Below are 18,278 nucleotides of genomic sequence, written 5' to 3' on the forward strand. Positions count from 1 at the left end.
AGGAGGAGGAGGAGGAGGAGGAGGAGGAGGAGGAGGAGGAGGAGGAGGGGGAGGAGGAGGAGGAGGAAAGAAACAGAAACCACTTGAGATGGTCAGTACAGAATGGGGACAAAAAAAGAAATAAAAAGACTGTCTTCCTTCTTAAGGGAATAGTTAATTGAGTCTAAGCCTGATGAACATTTAGAGATGAGGAGAATGTGATTAAAAAATAAGATGTTTCTCCTAGGAGCTCAAAGTATGTTCATAGTCATGATTTCACATTGTTATCTTCACATTGGCCAGTAAACTATATGAAACACATCTTCCTATCACTACTTATTATGAAATCTTTATAGTATAGTTATTTAAATGAGTTCGCCCAAGAGATAAGATAGGAACTAGATGGAAATAGGAACTAGTTAATTTTTGAGAGCCTACTAAATGTTGGGCATAGTGCTTATCCATTTTCCATTGAAACTCTTCCAATCTATTGGGATCAGCATATTTAGGGGGATTAAAAGAAAGCCCAAACTCCCATCCCATACACAATGTATTCTGCAATATCACTTGAGGCGGGGGGGGGGGGGGGGGGGGGCTTTTCTGATGCCCTTAACTGTACTCTTTCAACTTAATTCTCAATTATCTCTTTATATCTCATCTTTGTATGCTGTCACCTTGATTCCTTCAGTTCCCCAAAGTACTATTCATATAAGAATGCATAGCAAGACTTTACTAAAGTTTCAAGTATAATGAGATGTTGGGAAGATAATCACGTTGTACAAACATACCAAAAAATTAAAACTAAAACTAAAATTTGGATTATAACAATCTGTATTCTTGAAGAAGCCAGTTTATACTCTCTGCTAATTATTTCCAGAAGCTCAGACCACTTCCAGTCCCCAGGCTCCTACACTGCAATGACCCAGCCATTCCACTAGTAGCATTTCTTTAAGAGAATAATAAAAATACACGTTCACAAAAGTTCAAGTAGAAAATGTTTAAGGGAGCTTTATTTATAGTACCACCAGCAGTAAACGTAAGGTAATTAGTGGCTCACCAATATACTTCTGATATTTGAAGTCCATTCTGGGCTTCTGTTTAGAAACATATATAAACTCTTCAGAGGAGGACTATAAAATCATGATGAGTTGGAACCACTGAAAGAGAGCTGAAATGGTAATGAAATGAGTGGGAGGAAAACTCCAGTTCTCCTGCATACTACAGGTTTCCCATGAGTGGCATTAAGCCCTTCTGTGGTTCATCTGGTAGCTCAGCCAGTTTGTTTCTTGCTGATTTCCAGGATCTGCCAACCAAAGCTCAGTACTATCCTCTATGTCCAAATTTCCAACTTGGAAAACTAGGTGAACTTAATTTTAGGAATTGTTTTCCTGAATGTCAATTTACTCTGATTCTTAGAATCTTATGTTCCCTTCACTTGAGAATGTTGTCAGTTTTGCCTGTTGGAGAAGTTAACAGTACTGTGTAAGAGTGGAAAATATAGGATTTCAGGTTTGTAGACATGAATTCAAGTCCTCTTATGACTATCTCTTAATCTTGGGACATCAACTAATTTCTGTAGCCTCGGTTTTCTCATTTCTAAATCATGGATGGGGATAAAACTCTTTCCTTGGTTCTGGAAAGAATGGATGGACAATAGCTGTAAAGATGTTAGCCTATACCCGGAATATGGTGAACACTCCAACAACCCTAGCTCTTACCTTGAATATTAATCACTAGCCTTTCCTTTCTTACCTCCCATGATACGAGGGGTTAGTTAGATGATTGGTTGTTCTGAGGTTTAAACATCGAAAAATTAAAAAGCAAAATGCACAAATACACTTACAGTTTTTCTAGTTTATATATTCCCAAATGGTAATAATCCTGTTACTAGTAATTAATGAAATTGTTTCAGTCTGAGGTAGTTGATACAGTGTCTTGTGCCCTCGTATTGGCTCTGGATTATGTAGAAAGAAGATAATCTAGAATTTCTTTTTTTCCTTTTTTAAAGATTTCTGTTGAAAAGAAGGTAACTCAGATGGAAAGGAAAAAGGGGTCAGTGAAGCACACCAATCATAGCCAAGTTCTGATCCCAAACATATTCAATCCAACTAGATTATACTGCTGCACGTGGATGGGGTTGACGGGCCTTTTAAAAGTAACAGTTTGATTCCGTTTTGTGCCTTTTAAAATTGCTTTGGGGAAAAAAAACTGGTCTTCAAATTTGTGTCTTCCCCAGTCCATATCTTATTCCCCTTGGGGTTCTTTTTCTGTTACTACCTTCACTCCCATTCATCTTCCCCTGCCTCGTGGTTGCATGAAGTACTTTGCTCTAGAAGCAAGTTCCATTGAATGCTACATAAAATACCTTTTCACAGAGCATAAAGCTTATTCCCACAGATGTCATGGTAAATGGACCAATTGCTCTAAGTTTCCCTTTTAACTATATTTTCAAACCCCAAATAATACATCTAAGTTTACTATAACATTTTGAAGCAACTTTTCTCTCTAGCTGATATATTCTGATGTTTTCTTTTTCATTTTTTCCTTTCTTAGTACAGCAGGAGCTCTGTTCTTGTTGACACCATTTTTCTATAATGTTAACCAATAAATTATTTTTGATAATGGTGAGTTTGTCATTTAGCAATCTCTTCTGAAACTCGTTATCTGCCAAAAGAAAAAAAATGCCTTATGAAGATTCCTCAAAGTTAGGTAACATTAACTCTTTATTATATCCCACCACATAACCAATCAGCCTGCCAAGGATTTCTCGTATATTATGAGAGTATAGCATTGGCTTCCAAGCCGTGGGGATATCCCAGCTGGCCATGCCAAAACACACATAGAGACCGCAAGGAGCTTGAGGTCAGATTTATAGTTTGCCTAATGAGATTTATGATTCTCCGTTATATTTCTTTTATTTACGATTTTTTTATTTTTTATTAAAGAGAGAGTGTACAAGCAGGGGGAGCATCAGGCAGAGGGAGAAAGAGAAGCAGGGTCCATGCTAAGCAGGGAGCCTGATGCGGGGCTGGATCCCAGGACCCCGGGATCATGACCTGAGCCGAAGGCAGACGCTTAACCGTCTGAGCTACCCAGGCGCCCATCTCAGTTATATTTCTTGACTCAGCCCCTGTTTCTGTAAAGAAACACCGAAATGGAAGTTACCTTCTAACTGGAAGATGACAACTGGGTCAATTCCAGAAAGGTCTCTAGTGGGATCTCGTCTAATTCGTATCGTGAGATGAAATTGGAAGGAATGACTTCTACCCAGACAGAAGCCTTGTGCTTACGTATATCTGTATTATTCTAAGGATCCTAGATGACCCCAGATTCCCTGAGAAATGTGAACAAGACAGAATCTTAGAAGCCAAAGATGATTTTTGTTGTTGTTGTTCACCATTCCCAAAACATTGAATGGCCCACTGTATTTCATCAGAGTTACTTTAACAAGGAAAAATACAGAATATTTACTACTCAGGCATGGGTGGATGTGTTCATTTTGCCCTTTGACAAATGCTAATTTAACAGCTTATTGGCACAGGAAACATCTGAATGCACTTGTGATTTCTAAACAATGATAATTTACTCATTACTTCATTTTAAAATCTCTAAGGTGAAGTGATCACAGAGGTCATCTGGTCCTCAGTGATGTTCCCAGGAAGCAGTCAACCATCAGCTTGCATGGGGAGTTCTCTGTTGTCATCCTCATCATCACAGAGTTTACTGAGAACTTTCTATGATCTCATCCTATCTCGTTTCTCTGTCTCCCATCACACAGTGCAGTTACAATTCCTTTGGATAGCGCTCTTATTTATGGTACCAGCATTGAACACTGTCAGCATTTTGAGGACAAGACCAGAAGGAAGTGGGGCTATTTGCCTCCCTAGTTCTAGATAAAGTAATTTTCTTCAGATAACCTGGGGCCACACTACTTGTATAAGCATCCTCCATTAATGACAAATTTTGATCATCACATCATTGTTGTCCTTTCTCAAGAATTTTTAGGGGCGCCTGGGTGGCTCAGTCGGTTAAGCATCTGCCTTCGGCTCAGGTCATGATCCCGGGGTCCTGGGATTGAACCCCGCATCCGGCTCCCTGCTCTGCGGGAAGCCTGCTTCTCCCTCTCTCTCTGCCTGCCGCTCCCCCCCCCCCCGCTTGTGCTCTCTCTCTCTCTCTCTCTCTCTCTCTCTCTGTCAAATAAATAAAATCTTTTTTAAAAAAAAGAATTTTTAAAAATCCTGCAGAACAGGACTTAAGGTGAGATGCCTAAAGCATGCCCACTGGAACTGGCCCTCAATTTTATTTTATTTTTTTTAAAGATTTTATTTATTTATTTGAGAGAGAGAATGAGAGAGAGAGCACGCACACATGAGAGGGGGGAGGGTCAGAGGGAGAGGCAGACTCCCTGCCGAGCGGGTAGCCCGATGCGGGACTCGATCCTGGGACTCCAGGATCATGACCTGAGCCGAAGGCAGTCACTTAACCAACTGAGCCACCCAGGCGCCCCTGGCCCTCAATTTTAAACTGATCTCTTTATCATTGCTCTTTTCAGAGTCCAGGTCTTTAATCAGACACAGATTCAGTGTATAGTCTCCATATATATATGTGTGTGTGTATATTTATATATGTATATATATATTCTCATGATGTCATTTATGATTTCCTGAAATATAGTGTTGTAATATGTGCTGCAGGACCAGGTGCATTATATATTCTACATTTTCCTTCTAATCTAGCCCCTCTAAAAAAGAAAAAAATGTTAACATAGTTTTAGCACCTTTTTGAAAGAGGTTATTTTTGCGACTAGTACTGCAATACAATTCTCCTCTCTTCAGAAGAATCTGAACTCTTATTCCCATCTTCATCACTGGGACAGCTCACTCCCTCCAATGAAATACAGTGAACATTGTTAGCCTTGTCTATCAGTGTTGACATACCTAAGTTGAGCTAATTTATTTCTGCATATGTCGTATTTGTATCATTAATTTTGCTTTCAGTTCCGTATTATCTCTGAGAAAATATCAAATGCTATTTGAACCATTTTCTCACAAAGGAATCATGTACTTAATTTCTTCGATTTTTTTTGCTGGACATTAATTGTTTATATTTTACAGAACATTTTAAAACTGGACTTTCTTTCTCAAATGCTACATCATAATAAATCAGGGTCCCTATTATATATACAATCTTAAACTTAGTTTTACTTTTGAAATAGTAGGGTGTTGTTGATTAGGTTGCTTTTTGCATTTCCCGATCATTTTCTTTTTTTTAATTGATATGTAATTAACATATTATATTGTATTAGTTTTAGGTATACCACATAATGTCAGTTATTTTCAATGAACAGTTTTGGTTAAGGACTTTCGTTATGGCTCCTACCTCAAAAACTGAAAGCATCTTGAGACAGCTCTATTGCATTAGATAGTACCTCTTTGATCACCTCCCAACTGGCATATGTAGAGAACAGTTGAACTATTGCTCTCAATACAGTTTTTTAAGACTAATTTGATATTTAAACTCTGAAAGAGGTATTAACCATCATGACATTTGAATTTTATTAGTTGTCTTATACCCCACCTGAATATCTTTTGCTCTGCCAACTTTACTAATGCATTTGGACTCACTTGAACTCAGATAACTTTTTGCTAAGTTTGGCCTGAAGAAATTTACCAGACTCCAGAGGCCAGTTTGTAATGGGAATTATTGGTTAAGCCAGCGTTGGCATTTGGTCCAGTCCATTTCCCAGCCTTAAGTAGATAATACAAGTTTGCATGTGCGTCTACTTTTATTTAATCTTTTAAAAAGTGTTTAATACAGTCATGCTTGATGACGCAGCACAATACCTAAAGGCTGGTAGTAAGATATGTTTCTGATCCTCTGGAAAGCTTTTCTGACTCAGTAGGCTGTGAACGTTCACAATAGCCCTAAAGGCAATCCTCCATGAGTTATTGTAGGTTGATAACTGCACCTGGATTATCCACAGCAAAGGAAATTTGCAACATGCTTTCTAACAGTCCAGTCAGTGGAATAGTATGGGATAAGAATTGTCTGGTGGACAAGATAGATGATATACCAGCCCACATAAAAAATATTTCCTATAAAAGACCTTCATTAATAACCCTGATATAATCATATTACAATCCTTTGCTGAAGCAATCTCGAATTATGTAAATGGAGTAAGATACAAAAGAGCAAGTAAAAGCATTTGCAACTTAAAAGTATATTTTGTGAGGGCATAATATCCTTCTGTTCAAGTTCATATTACAAAAAGCATGGGCTTATAGCCTCTGAATTATGAACCCAGAACAAAAATAGATGATTTGATATAAATGAAACATAAAACTAATTTATTTGAGAAAGAGATAATTGCAAATAAAAAAGTAGTGTTTGCTACCCCCCATTTCCAACCCCAGGCAAAAAAAAGTGTTAAACAGTGATTCTATATAGTATCAACATCAAAAACCTTTGTAGATTTCTCTGTTGGTCTAAGGGCTCGGAATTGAAATGTGTCTGTACTTAAGAAAACAAATATATCTACCATGTTTACATATATTTGCAAATTTAGAAATTATAACACAAATGTTTTTTACTATAAATAATAGTTGCTTAAAATACAGTATTTTTAAATTAAACTTTTCACCGTGAGGTAATTATAGATCACATGCAATAGTGTGAAATAATGCAGAGAGAGCCTGTATACCCTTTACCCAGCTCCCCCCGTGGTAACATCTTGCAAAACTATAGGGTATCACTATGGGGATAGTAATATTGATACAGTCAGGGTGCTGAACTTCTATGACCAAAAGGATCCCTCCAGCTGCCTCTTTATGACCAGGTCTACTTGTCCGTGACTCCCACCTAACTTAGCCCTGGCAACCACTAATCTGTTCTCCATTTCTATAATTGTGTCATGTCAAGAATGTTATATAAATGGAATCATACAGTATATAACCTTTTGGATTGTTTTTTTTTTTTTTCACCCAGCATAATTCTATGGAAATTCATACAGGGTGCTACATATATCAATGGTACCTTCCTTTTATTGCTGAGGAGTATTCCATGATGCGGACACACCACTATTTAACTGTTCACCCACTGAAGGACATCTGGGTTGTGTCCAGTGTTTGCCTTTTATGGATAAAGCTGTTATAAACATTAGTGTACAGTTGTTGATGTGAACAGGTCTTCATCCCTTTGGGGTAAATGGCCAGGAGTGCAATTGCTGAGTTGTATTGTAGTTGTATTTTTAGTTGTTAAAGAAACCCACAAACTGTTTTTTCAGAACAGTGTACATAAATATTTCCCTCTTTCTGCTGTCAGGATTTTTGTCTCTGATTTTTCAAATTTTGACTGTCCTGTGTCTTGCTTGGTGTGAATCTCTTTGGGCTTATCCTGTTTGGGCTTCACTCAGTTTCTTGAACATGTAACTTCACATCTTCTGTCAAATTTAGGAAGTTTTTGCCCACTATTTTTTTTAGTACTTTTTCAGTACTGCTCTCTTTTGCTTTTATTTCAGGACTTCAATGATACAAATGTGAGCTGTTTTATTATAGTCTCAAGGGTCCCTGCAGCTCTGTTCATTTTTTTCAATCTACTTTTTTCTCTCTTGTCCACATCGGATCCATCTTTAAGTTCGTGGATTCTTTTCCATTGTGGAGTTGAGTTGTTTTATTATTATTATTTTAGTTATTGCATACTTTTCAGCTCCAAATTTTCAATGTGGTTTTCTTTAGGTCTTCTGTTTCTTTGCTGAGACTATTATTTAAATTTATTTCAGATGCGTTCATAATTGCTTGCTGAAACATTTTTATGATAGCTACTTTAAAATATTTGCCAGACAGGTAATTCTAACATCTCTGTCATCCAGCTCCGTGTTATCTTCCACTGATTGTCTTTTTTCATTCAGTTTGAGATCCTCCTTATTAGCATGTTGAGTACTTCTAAATTAAAACATGGACATTTGGGATATTATGTTTTGAGACTCTAGGTCTTTCTTAAACCTCCTGTTTTAGCTGGCTTCTTCTGATACTGCTTTGGCAGGGGAAGGAGGGATGCACACTCATTACTGCCAAGTGGGATAGAAGTCCAGGTTCTCCATTCAGCCTTCTTTGAAACCAAAGTAGGGACGGACTTCTCATTAACCTGGGAGACAGAAGAAGCTCCTGCTCCCCACATGGCCTTCACTGATATCTCTATGGCTGGGAGGAGTACCAGTGCCTTGTTACTGCTCCCAGGTTGCTTTGTCTGACACCTTGGAGGCAGAGGATCGCCTTCATTACTGCTGAGCGTTGGTGAATCCTGATTCTCTGCTGTATCTCCCCAGCACCACCTGAGGAGGGTTTTTCAGGGGAGGTATACCTCCTTACTACAGAGTGAGGCTAGAAGTCGAGATTCCCCATGTGGTCTCTACCTGACACTAGGGAGAGGGTCTTCCTCCTTCCTGACAGGAATGCAAGTCCAGCTTTCTGCCTGACATCTCAGACACTCTAGCATGGTGATCGGAGGAGTCTTGGCACTCCACTCTTTGCTGCTGTGGTTGAGGAAAGGGACTACAAATTTTTCTATGATGTTGACTAAAGAAGAGCTATTATTGTCTTAAAATTTTCTCTTACTAGGCTGTCCCTTTGGCTTTTATTAGGGTTTTTGGATATGTGCGTGTTGACATTTCTGAGTTGTGAGCTTCTTCATCTCCAGGTCTGGTATATATAAAATGAAAGAAAAATAGGGGACTCATTCCCATGTTTTTCCTTGGCTCTTAAGATTCCCAGCCAGTCTACATTTTTTCCACTTTTCAGAATTCCTATGTTTGTTATATATAAAATGTCCTGGTTTTTTCAGTTGTACTTAGTGGGGGATTAGGGACAACTATGTGTACTCCAACTTCCTGGAAGGAGAAATCCAGAAGATAGTATTTTAAACACTAAGGTTGTTACATTTTCAATTACAACAATTGAATCTTTTTAAATACTTACCAAAAGGCTTTGGTTTCCTCTTATCTATTAGCTTCTAAGTGAGTTTCTGGGACATGCAATCATAATTTGGTTTGTAGATACAAAAAAGAATTTTAATCTGATTAGTTATAGAGAGAAAATATCATTTCCTTTCAGCTAGTAATGATATCAAGATGATATGAGTTCCCTATCAGGTGAATTAGAAATGAACAAATCATATTAGATGTATCAAGGTGAAAAGATGAATTAAAAAAAAAAGATTTAAGCTTAGCTCTGCTTTGCCAAAGACTAAAACAACTGGAATATTTCATTTTGGTTTTTTCTTTATATAAAAGTGGATGATTGTATGTTTGCCTAATATAATACCACTGGTATCTTTCATTATTATTCTAGTTATCTTTAAATAAAGAACAAAATAAAATAACTTTATTTTAATTCCATGTACTCGGATCTACTTTGACAACATAGGTCACTGTTCTCTGATTTGTGCACCATTACTCCCTTCCCATTGCCCAAACTCCTCTAAACCAGGCTGCTTGCTCCTCCCTGAGCATAATCCACATCTTCCCAGAGTTTTCCTGAGTTCTGCTTGGAAGACATCCTCTCTTTTCCCCTCATTATTCCCTCTCAAAACCCTCCCATCTCTCAAGCTTTATTTCCAAAATGCCTACCCTACAACCTATCCTGGAGATGGATTGCCAGTTCTTGAGGGACACCATACTTTAATTCAGTCTTAAAGGATGAGTTAGAGTTACTCAGAGGTGCAAGGGTGAGTGGGGATGGCGGGAGGTATAGGGCATGCACATGCTTTGTTGGCAGAGTGGGTTAATGCATTAAAGAACAGATTGACACCACCTCATATAGGTTGGCAGACTACCAACAGCTTACTATTGGCATCAAGTCCAAGATTAGGAGTAGTGGGAAATGAGGCTAGAAAGGAAGCTAAGGATCACATTAAAAAGGATTTGTATTCCATGAAAATTTTTCTACTTTATCAGTAGAAAATGAGGTGCTTCTTTTTTTTTTTTAAGTTAAGCATGCCTTTTTAATCTTTTTGAAGTGCATGGGGTTTTTAAAAATTTTTTATTTAAATGCAATTTAGTTAACATATACTGTATTATTAGTTTCAGGGGTAGAATTTAGTGATTCATCAGTTGCATATAACATCCAGTGCTCATTTCATCAGGTGCCATCCTTAATACCCATCACCCGGTTACCCCACATCCCCACCCCTCTCCCCTCCAGCAACCCTCAGTTTGTTTCCTATAGTTAAGAGTCTCTTATGATTTGCTTCCCTCTCTGTTTTCATCTTATTTTATTATTTCTTCCCTTCCCCTATGTTCATCTGTTTTGTTTCTTAAATTCCACATATGAGTGAAATCATATGTTGTTTGTCTTTCTCTGACTGACTTATTTTGATTAGCATAATACCCTCTAGTTCCATCCACGTTGTTGCAAATGGCAAGATTTCATTCTTTTTGATGGCTGAGTAATTCTCTCTTTTGTGTGTGTGTGTATATATATATGTGTATATATATATATATAATATATCAAATCTTCTTTATCAAGGAAGATGAGGTGCTTCTTAAGTGTATTGTGTAAAAAATGACATAGATTTGCAATCTGATACATACCCAAGGCCCTCCAGTCATAGCCCTAATCTGCCTTCACAGCTTCTATCTCCATTGCTTTGGTATGGGATCCCCAAACTCTCAGATGGAACTATAGGCTCTTTTCTAAACACAACCCGCACCTCTCCCACTTGATGAACATGCTCCAGAAAAAGCAAGATCCATTATCTCTCCCCTACAAAAATACATATGACGTTCTTCCAAGGGTGGTTGTGGGAAATAATGAGCTAATGCATGAAAATACACAGTTTACTGTTCGTCACTTAGTATGCATTCAATTTTCTTCCTTCCTCATGACACTTACCTTACTCTACCTCACATTATAATTATATGCATATACCAGCTACAAGACTGTAAATTCCTTGAAGATGGGACTGCATCTAAAACAGTGGCTCTAACTTGGGGGAATTTTGTCCTTTAAGGGACAAGTGGCAATGTCTGCAGACATTTGTGATTGTCTCAGTTGTCAACTGGATTGATTGTAGGCCATTACTGCTTAAGCATCCTATAATTCACAACAAACCCTACAGAAATTTATTACCCAACCCAAATGTCAATGGTGCCAAGGTTGAGAAACTCTGGCTTAGTTTGTCTTTGCGGCCCACGTAGCAATTATAGGAGTTGCACATTATAAGAAGCAGAGTTGTTACAAATGATTTGAGGCCCCTTTCTGTAGGTGAATTTTATAAATTGCTATGGAGTAAAAATTCAATTATAAATTTATATGGTATAGGAGAAGTGTAAGATAACAGAAGCTTATGAATCTTGATTAATTTGGGAAAAACTAATTTTCAGTTGTATTTAGAGGTGACCAATTTAAAAGCTAAATTTCTCTTAATCAGCAAGCTTTTGTAATGAAATACAGCAGGATTTACTTTTATATCAAAGGAGATCCCCTGATAGTTAAAGAATGCAACCGAATACAATTAAAAGATCACTGGTAAGCAGAATCCAGTGCCTGGCTGCATTCTGGGAGAGTAGTACACTTAATAATCCAGAATCTAGTGACACTTTAATGAGAAGTTCAAATTTATTGGCCCCGAATCTAAGAATTTATCAATGCTCCCTACCTAGATTTTCATTTAGAAGTAATGAAGTGACGAGTGAAAAGCAAAAGAAAAGTTTGTGACTGGGAAAAGGTTGCTTCATAGATAATTCAAGTAGTAAGTATTTAAAACTGAAAAGAAGAGATAAATTATTGATAAATGGAGAGCATTCAGCCAAGGATGGCAAGGACTTCCTGTGGAGGAAGGAAAGGAGCGCCCTAGGCCGTACCCAGGGGATTTAACCAAAGCCACAGCCTCTTTAACTAGCCACAGGCAGATGCAAGTACTAGTAACAGAGTACCCATGGGACTGACTCACTCAATGATTAGAGCATTTTCATGGATCCTGGTGGATAAAAGATTAAAAAGTGTTAGTATGGTCTATTTTTTCAGTAGCTATGAAAATGTTCAAATAAATATGTCATTTTGTTTAGTCAAATCAAAATCTTAGCTGAAGCCAAGTTTCTAAGACCACCCTGTCCTCTAAAAATAAGCCTGTAAAAACAACAATCCTGATGATTCTATCCTATAAGGAAAGAGTTCTTTACCACCACTATTTTATTGCCCATAGCAACATATAATTTAAAGAGAAAAATGCTGATTTGATCGTTTTTCTAAGATACGCTTTTTTTTTTTAAGAAAACTAACTTAATATATTAGTGGTATTCTTACGCAGCTCTCCATTATGTATACTGCTTCAGAAACTACATTCAGGGGTGGAAGGACAGGGGTACACATCCCCTCTCATCCAGGATGCGAAAACAAAAGCCCTTGAAAAGTATGTTGCAGGGGTCTTCTTCCTCATCCATTCCTCCTCCAAGCAGGGTCACCACTGTTTTATCCCATGCCAGTTCTCTTTGGAAGTTAGAATCCGCCAGAATGCTTTTCTCCCCCAAATCCAAATTAGGAATTTTCTAAAGTTTCTCTTTTAGCTGGACCACTCTTTGTCTCCAGATAATACTATGCTCATTAAATTCCTATCAGCATACCCACTGACTTAAAGTGTTCCACTCACATCTTCCAGAAAGATCACTGTCAGCTAATGAAAACCAACTTCATTAGGCTTCTCACAGCAGCTCCTTCTTGCCCTGTGCCTTAGCTTCCTGCTGGAAGACTGCAGGACTTCCTGATGTTCCCTTCCCCATGCCAAATAGTGTCCCAAATATTGTCGTATATGGTCAGTTCTCAGCCAGATCGATGCCTTTCTGAATTGTCATCGAGAATAATCTTCATCACTGTTCCATCCTTTAAGGATTCCCCCAAACAGGAATATTTTGAGGGGAAAAATGCCACTATCAGGAAATTATATGAGTTTTCATACTTTCACCAGCACTCATAATTTCCATAACTAAATATTATACTGATAGGAAGAAATACAAAACCACTCCATCTGAGGGGATAGATATCAAAGAACTTTGCCGTGCTCCTTAACAATTTCAGTGAGCAAAGACTTCTCTGACCATAGGGACCTTTTTGAGTATGTTTCAGGAAGGATGATGTGAGCTGTGCAATCCCAAATTCAATGCATCATGATACTCCTTACCTACAGGTATCCACCCCATCGCTTCTCTGTAACATGTCATCCTAATTGTACTTAGTATGTCACAATTGGTTCTGTCCAATTGTCAATGGGTTTTCTTAATTACAAAGTGTCCACGCAACATACCACAAAATCTTATTATTTTTCCCTCAAAACATTTTTCTAATAGTCGGTGAGAGTCCAATTTTACAATCTGAGGCTCTTGGCTAATGAAAGTAAATTAGAAGTTTATTGGCCCAAGTGCCAATGTTATTCCATTAATAAATGACCATAATTTTTTTTCCTGCACCTAAAATAACTTGGTTTAGATTGCCTGGCAATTAACAAATCTTACACATCAACGCAGTTCAGAGGAAAAGGAGCAATGTATTGATTTATAAGGAAGATAAACTTCACTTGAATCAAAAATCCACAATGGAGTCAAGATTCAGTACGAGGAACCATCATTTTGGAACACTAAATCTAGCTAGTCATAAACTGCCTGCTTTTGAAAAGCCACTCCCCCAGTGAGGTCCAGTCCTGTTGCCTTTGCCTCCTGTCTAAAGCATCTTTGTTTTGTTTCAGCTGGCAGGGTTCATCTACGCCTGTTATGTTGTGAAATGTATAACTGAAGAAGAGGACAGCTGTAAGTATTAAAGCTCTATTCTGTTTCTTTCAAGTTCAAAGCATCTCCTTTACTGCCTCCTACCTAGCCTTCCTACTTCTCAGACAATATCGTCCAACACATCATTGCAACAGGGAATAAGCCTTTTGTATCCATTAGACTAAAGTGTTTTCATAAAAGTATCCAGCATATTGAAAAAATGGAGAAGCACCCATTTTGAAAACATGTTTCTTTCATTTCATTAAAGGTATTTTTTAAAGATGTGTTTCTCTTATAGCAATTCTAGTAGAGAATAAAGGGGGGCATTGAAGAGGGAAATGCTTTTTAAGTGTGGTTAATTTGACTGCTTTCTTTTTATAAACCCTTATTAAGTATTGCAACACAACCAGTTTCACCCAGGACTAAAATTCCTAACAATCAACAATTTGGAATAGTTCCTAAAATTTTCAAGAACTGACTTCAGATTAATTCAAGAAATGTGTTTTCAGGAAACCAAATGTTCATATTTCCTTTTTGTTCCTACAATTTGATGCAATAGCTGTAATTCTCCATCAGAGTCTCAGCATTGAGTCCTACTGGTTGATCCAGAGTTTAGATGCCGGTACCCTCTTCCAAGCCTCTAAGTGGTTCCACTGCGTTTTATTCTTCTAAACATGGCAGATGGAAGGTTTCACTCCTTCCTAGACCCCCTAAGGATCTGAAATAGGAGGACTGGAAAAATACTTCTATGCTCACGGTACTGTCATGGATACTTGCCTAGGCAGCTATATTTACTCCAAGGAAAAAATTAAAGTTGGGGATCTTTTTTCTTTCTTTTCTGGTTTCCAAAAATATTCATAATGATTGGGATTTCAAGACAAAAATGAGATCCACTGCTCTGTAAAGGATAATTTGAAGAAAAATTCCAGAGAGAAATATGTGTTTCTTCTTCCCTTTCCAATCAAACTAGAAAGGAGGAAGCAGTATCAGGTGATTAATTTAGAGGAGGCACTTTTTCAATAATAGCAACACATGATGTAAAATCAGGAATACACAGTACCTAGTTTGTTATTCTGTGTGTTAAAAGAAATGATGGTCCTTTCACTAAAAACAACATTTGTGTAACTCTCCTCAATATGTCAAGTGTTATGTCAGGCTTTGGAGATTTTAAGATTAGTAATACACAAGCTTTTACCTCTAGGAATTTACCATGTAGTAGGGAAAAACAAACATGTAAACATGTAAGTATAATAAAACTCTGTAGAGTGTATATTGTGGGGAGATAGGAAAGGGACCAGGAATGGTTTCATAGAGAAAGACACTCTTGAGCGTGATCTTGAAAGATGAATAGATATTGTTGGGTAATTGATGTGAGTAAGGTGCTCCGAAGCAAAAGATGAAAAAGCACCATGGCATATCACAGCCTGCCATGTCGGGGGCAGAGCCGCCAGACTAATATGACTGAATTGTATCTGTATTTCCAGAGAAGACTGGAAAAGAGAGCATGAATGAGTCAGTAGACAAATGGTCATGACAGAGTAAAGAGTTTGGACTTCATTTTGTATAGCGTGACGGCAAATCAATTGGCAGGTAGTTTATGAAAAAAGAATAACATAATCAGAAATGTGCATTAGAAAAAAATCACATTGGTATCATTATGAAGGAAAGACTTTGATGGGGGACACATGAGGGAAAGGGAGACTAGTTAGGACATCATGAAAATGACAGATACAAGATGATGAAGGTCTGGATATCTCTGTATTAGAGATGGAGAGGCTAGATCTGGTAAGAAACATGCTAAAAGGAAATGATTCCTTGGTGATGGATGGGTACTATGTAAGAGAAGGACCGACAGATTCCTGGGTTTCTGGTACGAATGAATGGATAAATGGAAATGTCATTGGAGGAAAGTAGAATGGGGATGTGACAATTGGTTCTGTTTAGACAGGTTGAGATTGAGGTATAATGAATGCACATGAGAAGATATTTCACAAGCACTTCTCTTATGCACAAAAGCCTTATTCAAAGATTAGGAAGGGTACTAGATGTATGGATTTTAGAATATATGGACTCAGGGATGCCTGGGTGGCTCAGTTGTTAAGCATCTGCCTTCGGCTCAGGTCATGATCCCAGGGTCCCGGGATCGAGTCCCGCATCAGGCTTCTTGCTCAGTGAGGAGCCTGCTTCTCCCTCTCTCTCTGCTGCTCCCCCTGCTTGTGCTCTCTCTCTGACAAATAAATAAATAAAAATCTTTAAAAAAAATAATAGAATATATGGACTCCACAACCTATGTGAGTTCATTCAAATATTATCATTTTGTGCCTTTGTGCGAACTCCTTGGTGAAGGGCAAGTCCAAATTTTATATGGGAATTGAGCTTTCCTTAAACTATAATGTTTGATTTCATTTCACAATGATGTCAGTGCATTTTTATCTTCAGAAAATACTGACACTCCAAATCTCCTGGATAGATAATCAGTATCTCTCCAGAAGAGTACCTCCCAAAGGGGATCCCAGAAATGCTAGTTCCAAAAGATATATAGCTCGGAAAGTTTCCAAAGCCAAGTAAGTTTGACACTAAACATTTAGGATGCACATTTACATATTAACAACTGAGTGTTTTGTGGTAAAGTATGTTTGATTTTTCCTAATCTACAATTTTGTTTTAACCATACTACTTGGGTGAGGCAAGTCAAAGGGAGAAACTAGAAAGATTTCTATAGTTTTATTATGCTCACAGTTCCCCAGGGAGAACACAGCACACCATACAAGGCCACTGGGAAGGGTCATGAGGCAGAGAGAGAAAGCAGAACTGTTGGCCAAGCACCTTTATTGTGGTTTCCTCAGAAAGGAATGGGCAAGGCAGTGTAAACGGGTTTAGGATTGGCTAGCTTAGTTTGAACCTGTGTTCACTGTGACTATCGGAGGAGACAGTGTGGGGTATCTAAATTCTCCAGATGTTTTAAGCGAGCCAGGGTTGACTTGGGAATAACCAGGGATCATTTTGTAGATGTTAAAGCATCAATTTACAGAAATTGGAACAGCCAGTGGTCATTTTGTAGATGTTACAGCATTAAGTTACAGAAATTAAAAGTATAGTTAATATCCCAAACATTTGAACACAAAACCCTTTTTCATAAGAAATCTTAATATTCCAGAGAATTAGAAGGCTGAGGAACTCAGTTTAGGGAATTCCGACCTCTGTCAAGTGTTGGCCAAAGCCATGTAAATCCAAGGGGATATGAAGTCACAGATATCTTTTGGAAGGTCAGGTTTCTCTTTCAAGCATCTAATAAACTATTTCCCAAAAAACTCCAAAAAACAGTGCTTATATCATTATGTACATTTTGACCATAGCCCCTTATCTGCCTTTATTAATATAAATCCCAAGTAGACTCCTCATAAACAAGTTTTCCAGTTTTAGTCTTTTGGCTCAGTGGTTTAGATGAACTACTTGCCTATTTGTATAGACCCAATAGACTGATACTTACCTTACACATTCAGGGGACTCCTAACCAGCCCAGAGGAGATGCTCATTTGGGCCAGTCCTCTGTCCAGTTAGGTTCATTTACTATGGTCATTTACACACAGGAGTAAATTGTGAGTATTTGTTGTACACAATGCTTTGGATTAATATTCCCCTTATATTATTGTCTCCATCGTTTGTCTGTACGGTCACCTACAGACACTGCGTAGATCCTCAAGAGTAAAAAGGTTGGAAATTTCTGTCTAATCATATTCTAGAGAAAATTCTTTTGGTCCCTTAAAAGCATTCTGGCTTGGCGGGAAAAAAAAAAAAAAAATGCTCTCAGAAAGTAAGGCCTGAAGTACGGGAGAAGTTTGTTGTAATGTGTAAACAGGGAGCGGGGCTCGGGAAGTGTCTGTTCTTACCTGCTATCGATCTGCAACGAAGCATTCAGATAGCAGTAGACTGGCAGGGGGCCGTGCTAGCCACCTGCTTGCCAAATTAGGTTAAGTTTTCATTCCTAAGAGCCTCATGAGGAACAGAGGAACAGATTTAGTTCTGTAACTGTGCTGAAAACAGGCAGTAGAGAGAGAAATAAGGGCCCAATTTTGGAAACTGGACAATGAAGGTGTTCTTCACGCCAGTACGGAGCTGACCAGCTGCGCGCTCCATTTTGTTATTGCAGCCAGGGTAGCCAGGGAGCTTCGGAAGCAGACACGTCCAGGGAAACTCGGGAAAGGGTTCAGGCTCCAGAAGCAAACTCTCCCACTTCACTTCACGAAACAGCAATCAGTCATCAGTGAACTAGAGAGAGTTAGACTGTAGGCACACCAAACCCACAGGACGCCACTGCCATTAGATGTGGCTTCCCAGAGAGAACAACAGCCCTGGAGGCAGAGCTGCTTCCTGGGAGCAGGAAGATGGGGACACTCACTCCTGCGCCCCTGGAATAGTCGCCTAGGGCCGCAATAACAAAATACCACACACTGAGTGGCTTAAACAACAGAAATTTATTTTCTCACAGTCCTCGAGGCTGGAAGTCCACGATCAAATTATTGGCAGGTTTGGTTTCATCCGAAGCCTC

The 18,278-nt window shown here is 38.4% G+C and overlaps 1 protein-coding gene across 1 annotated transcript in view; it reads left to right on the top strand.

Moving 5' to 3' along the window:
* Positions 1-18,278, top strand: part of NKAIN2 (sodium/potassium transporting ATPase interacting 2) — a 984,828-nt gene that overhangs the window by 949,718 nt on the left and 16,832 nt on the right. Inside the window, exon 5 of the mRNA XM_034990494.1 lies at positions 13,711-13,771. Coding sequence (XP_034846385.1) covers positions 13,711-13,771 — 61 coding nt within the window. The remainder of the gene's footprint in view (positions 1-13,710; positions 13,772-18,278) is intronic.

This window comes from Mirounga leonina, unplaced genomic scaffold (genome assembly GCF_011800145.1).
Source record: "Mirounga leonina isolate KUSES-001 unplaced genomic scaffold, KU_Mleo_1.0 Mir_53, whole genome shotgun sequence".
NCBI classification, from domain to species: Eukaryota; Metazoa; Chordata; class Mammalia; order Carnivora; family Phocidae; genus Mirounga; species Mirounga leonina.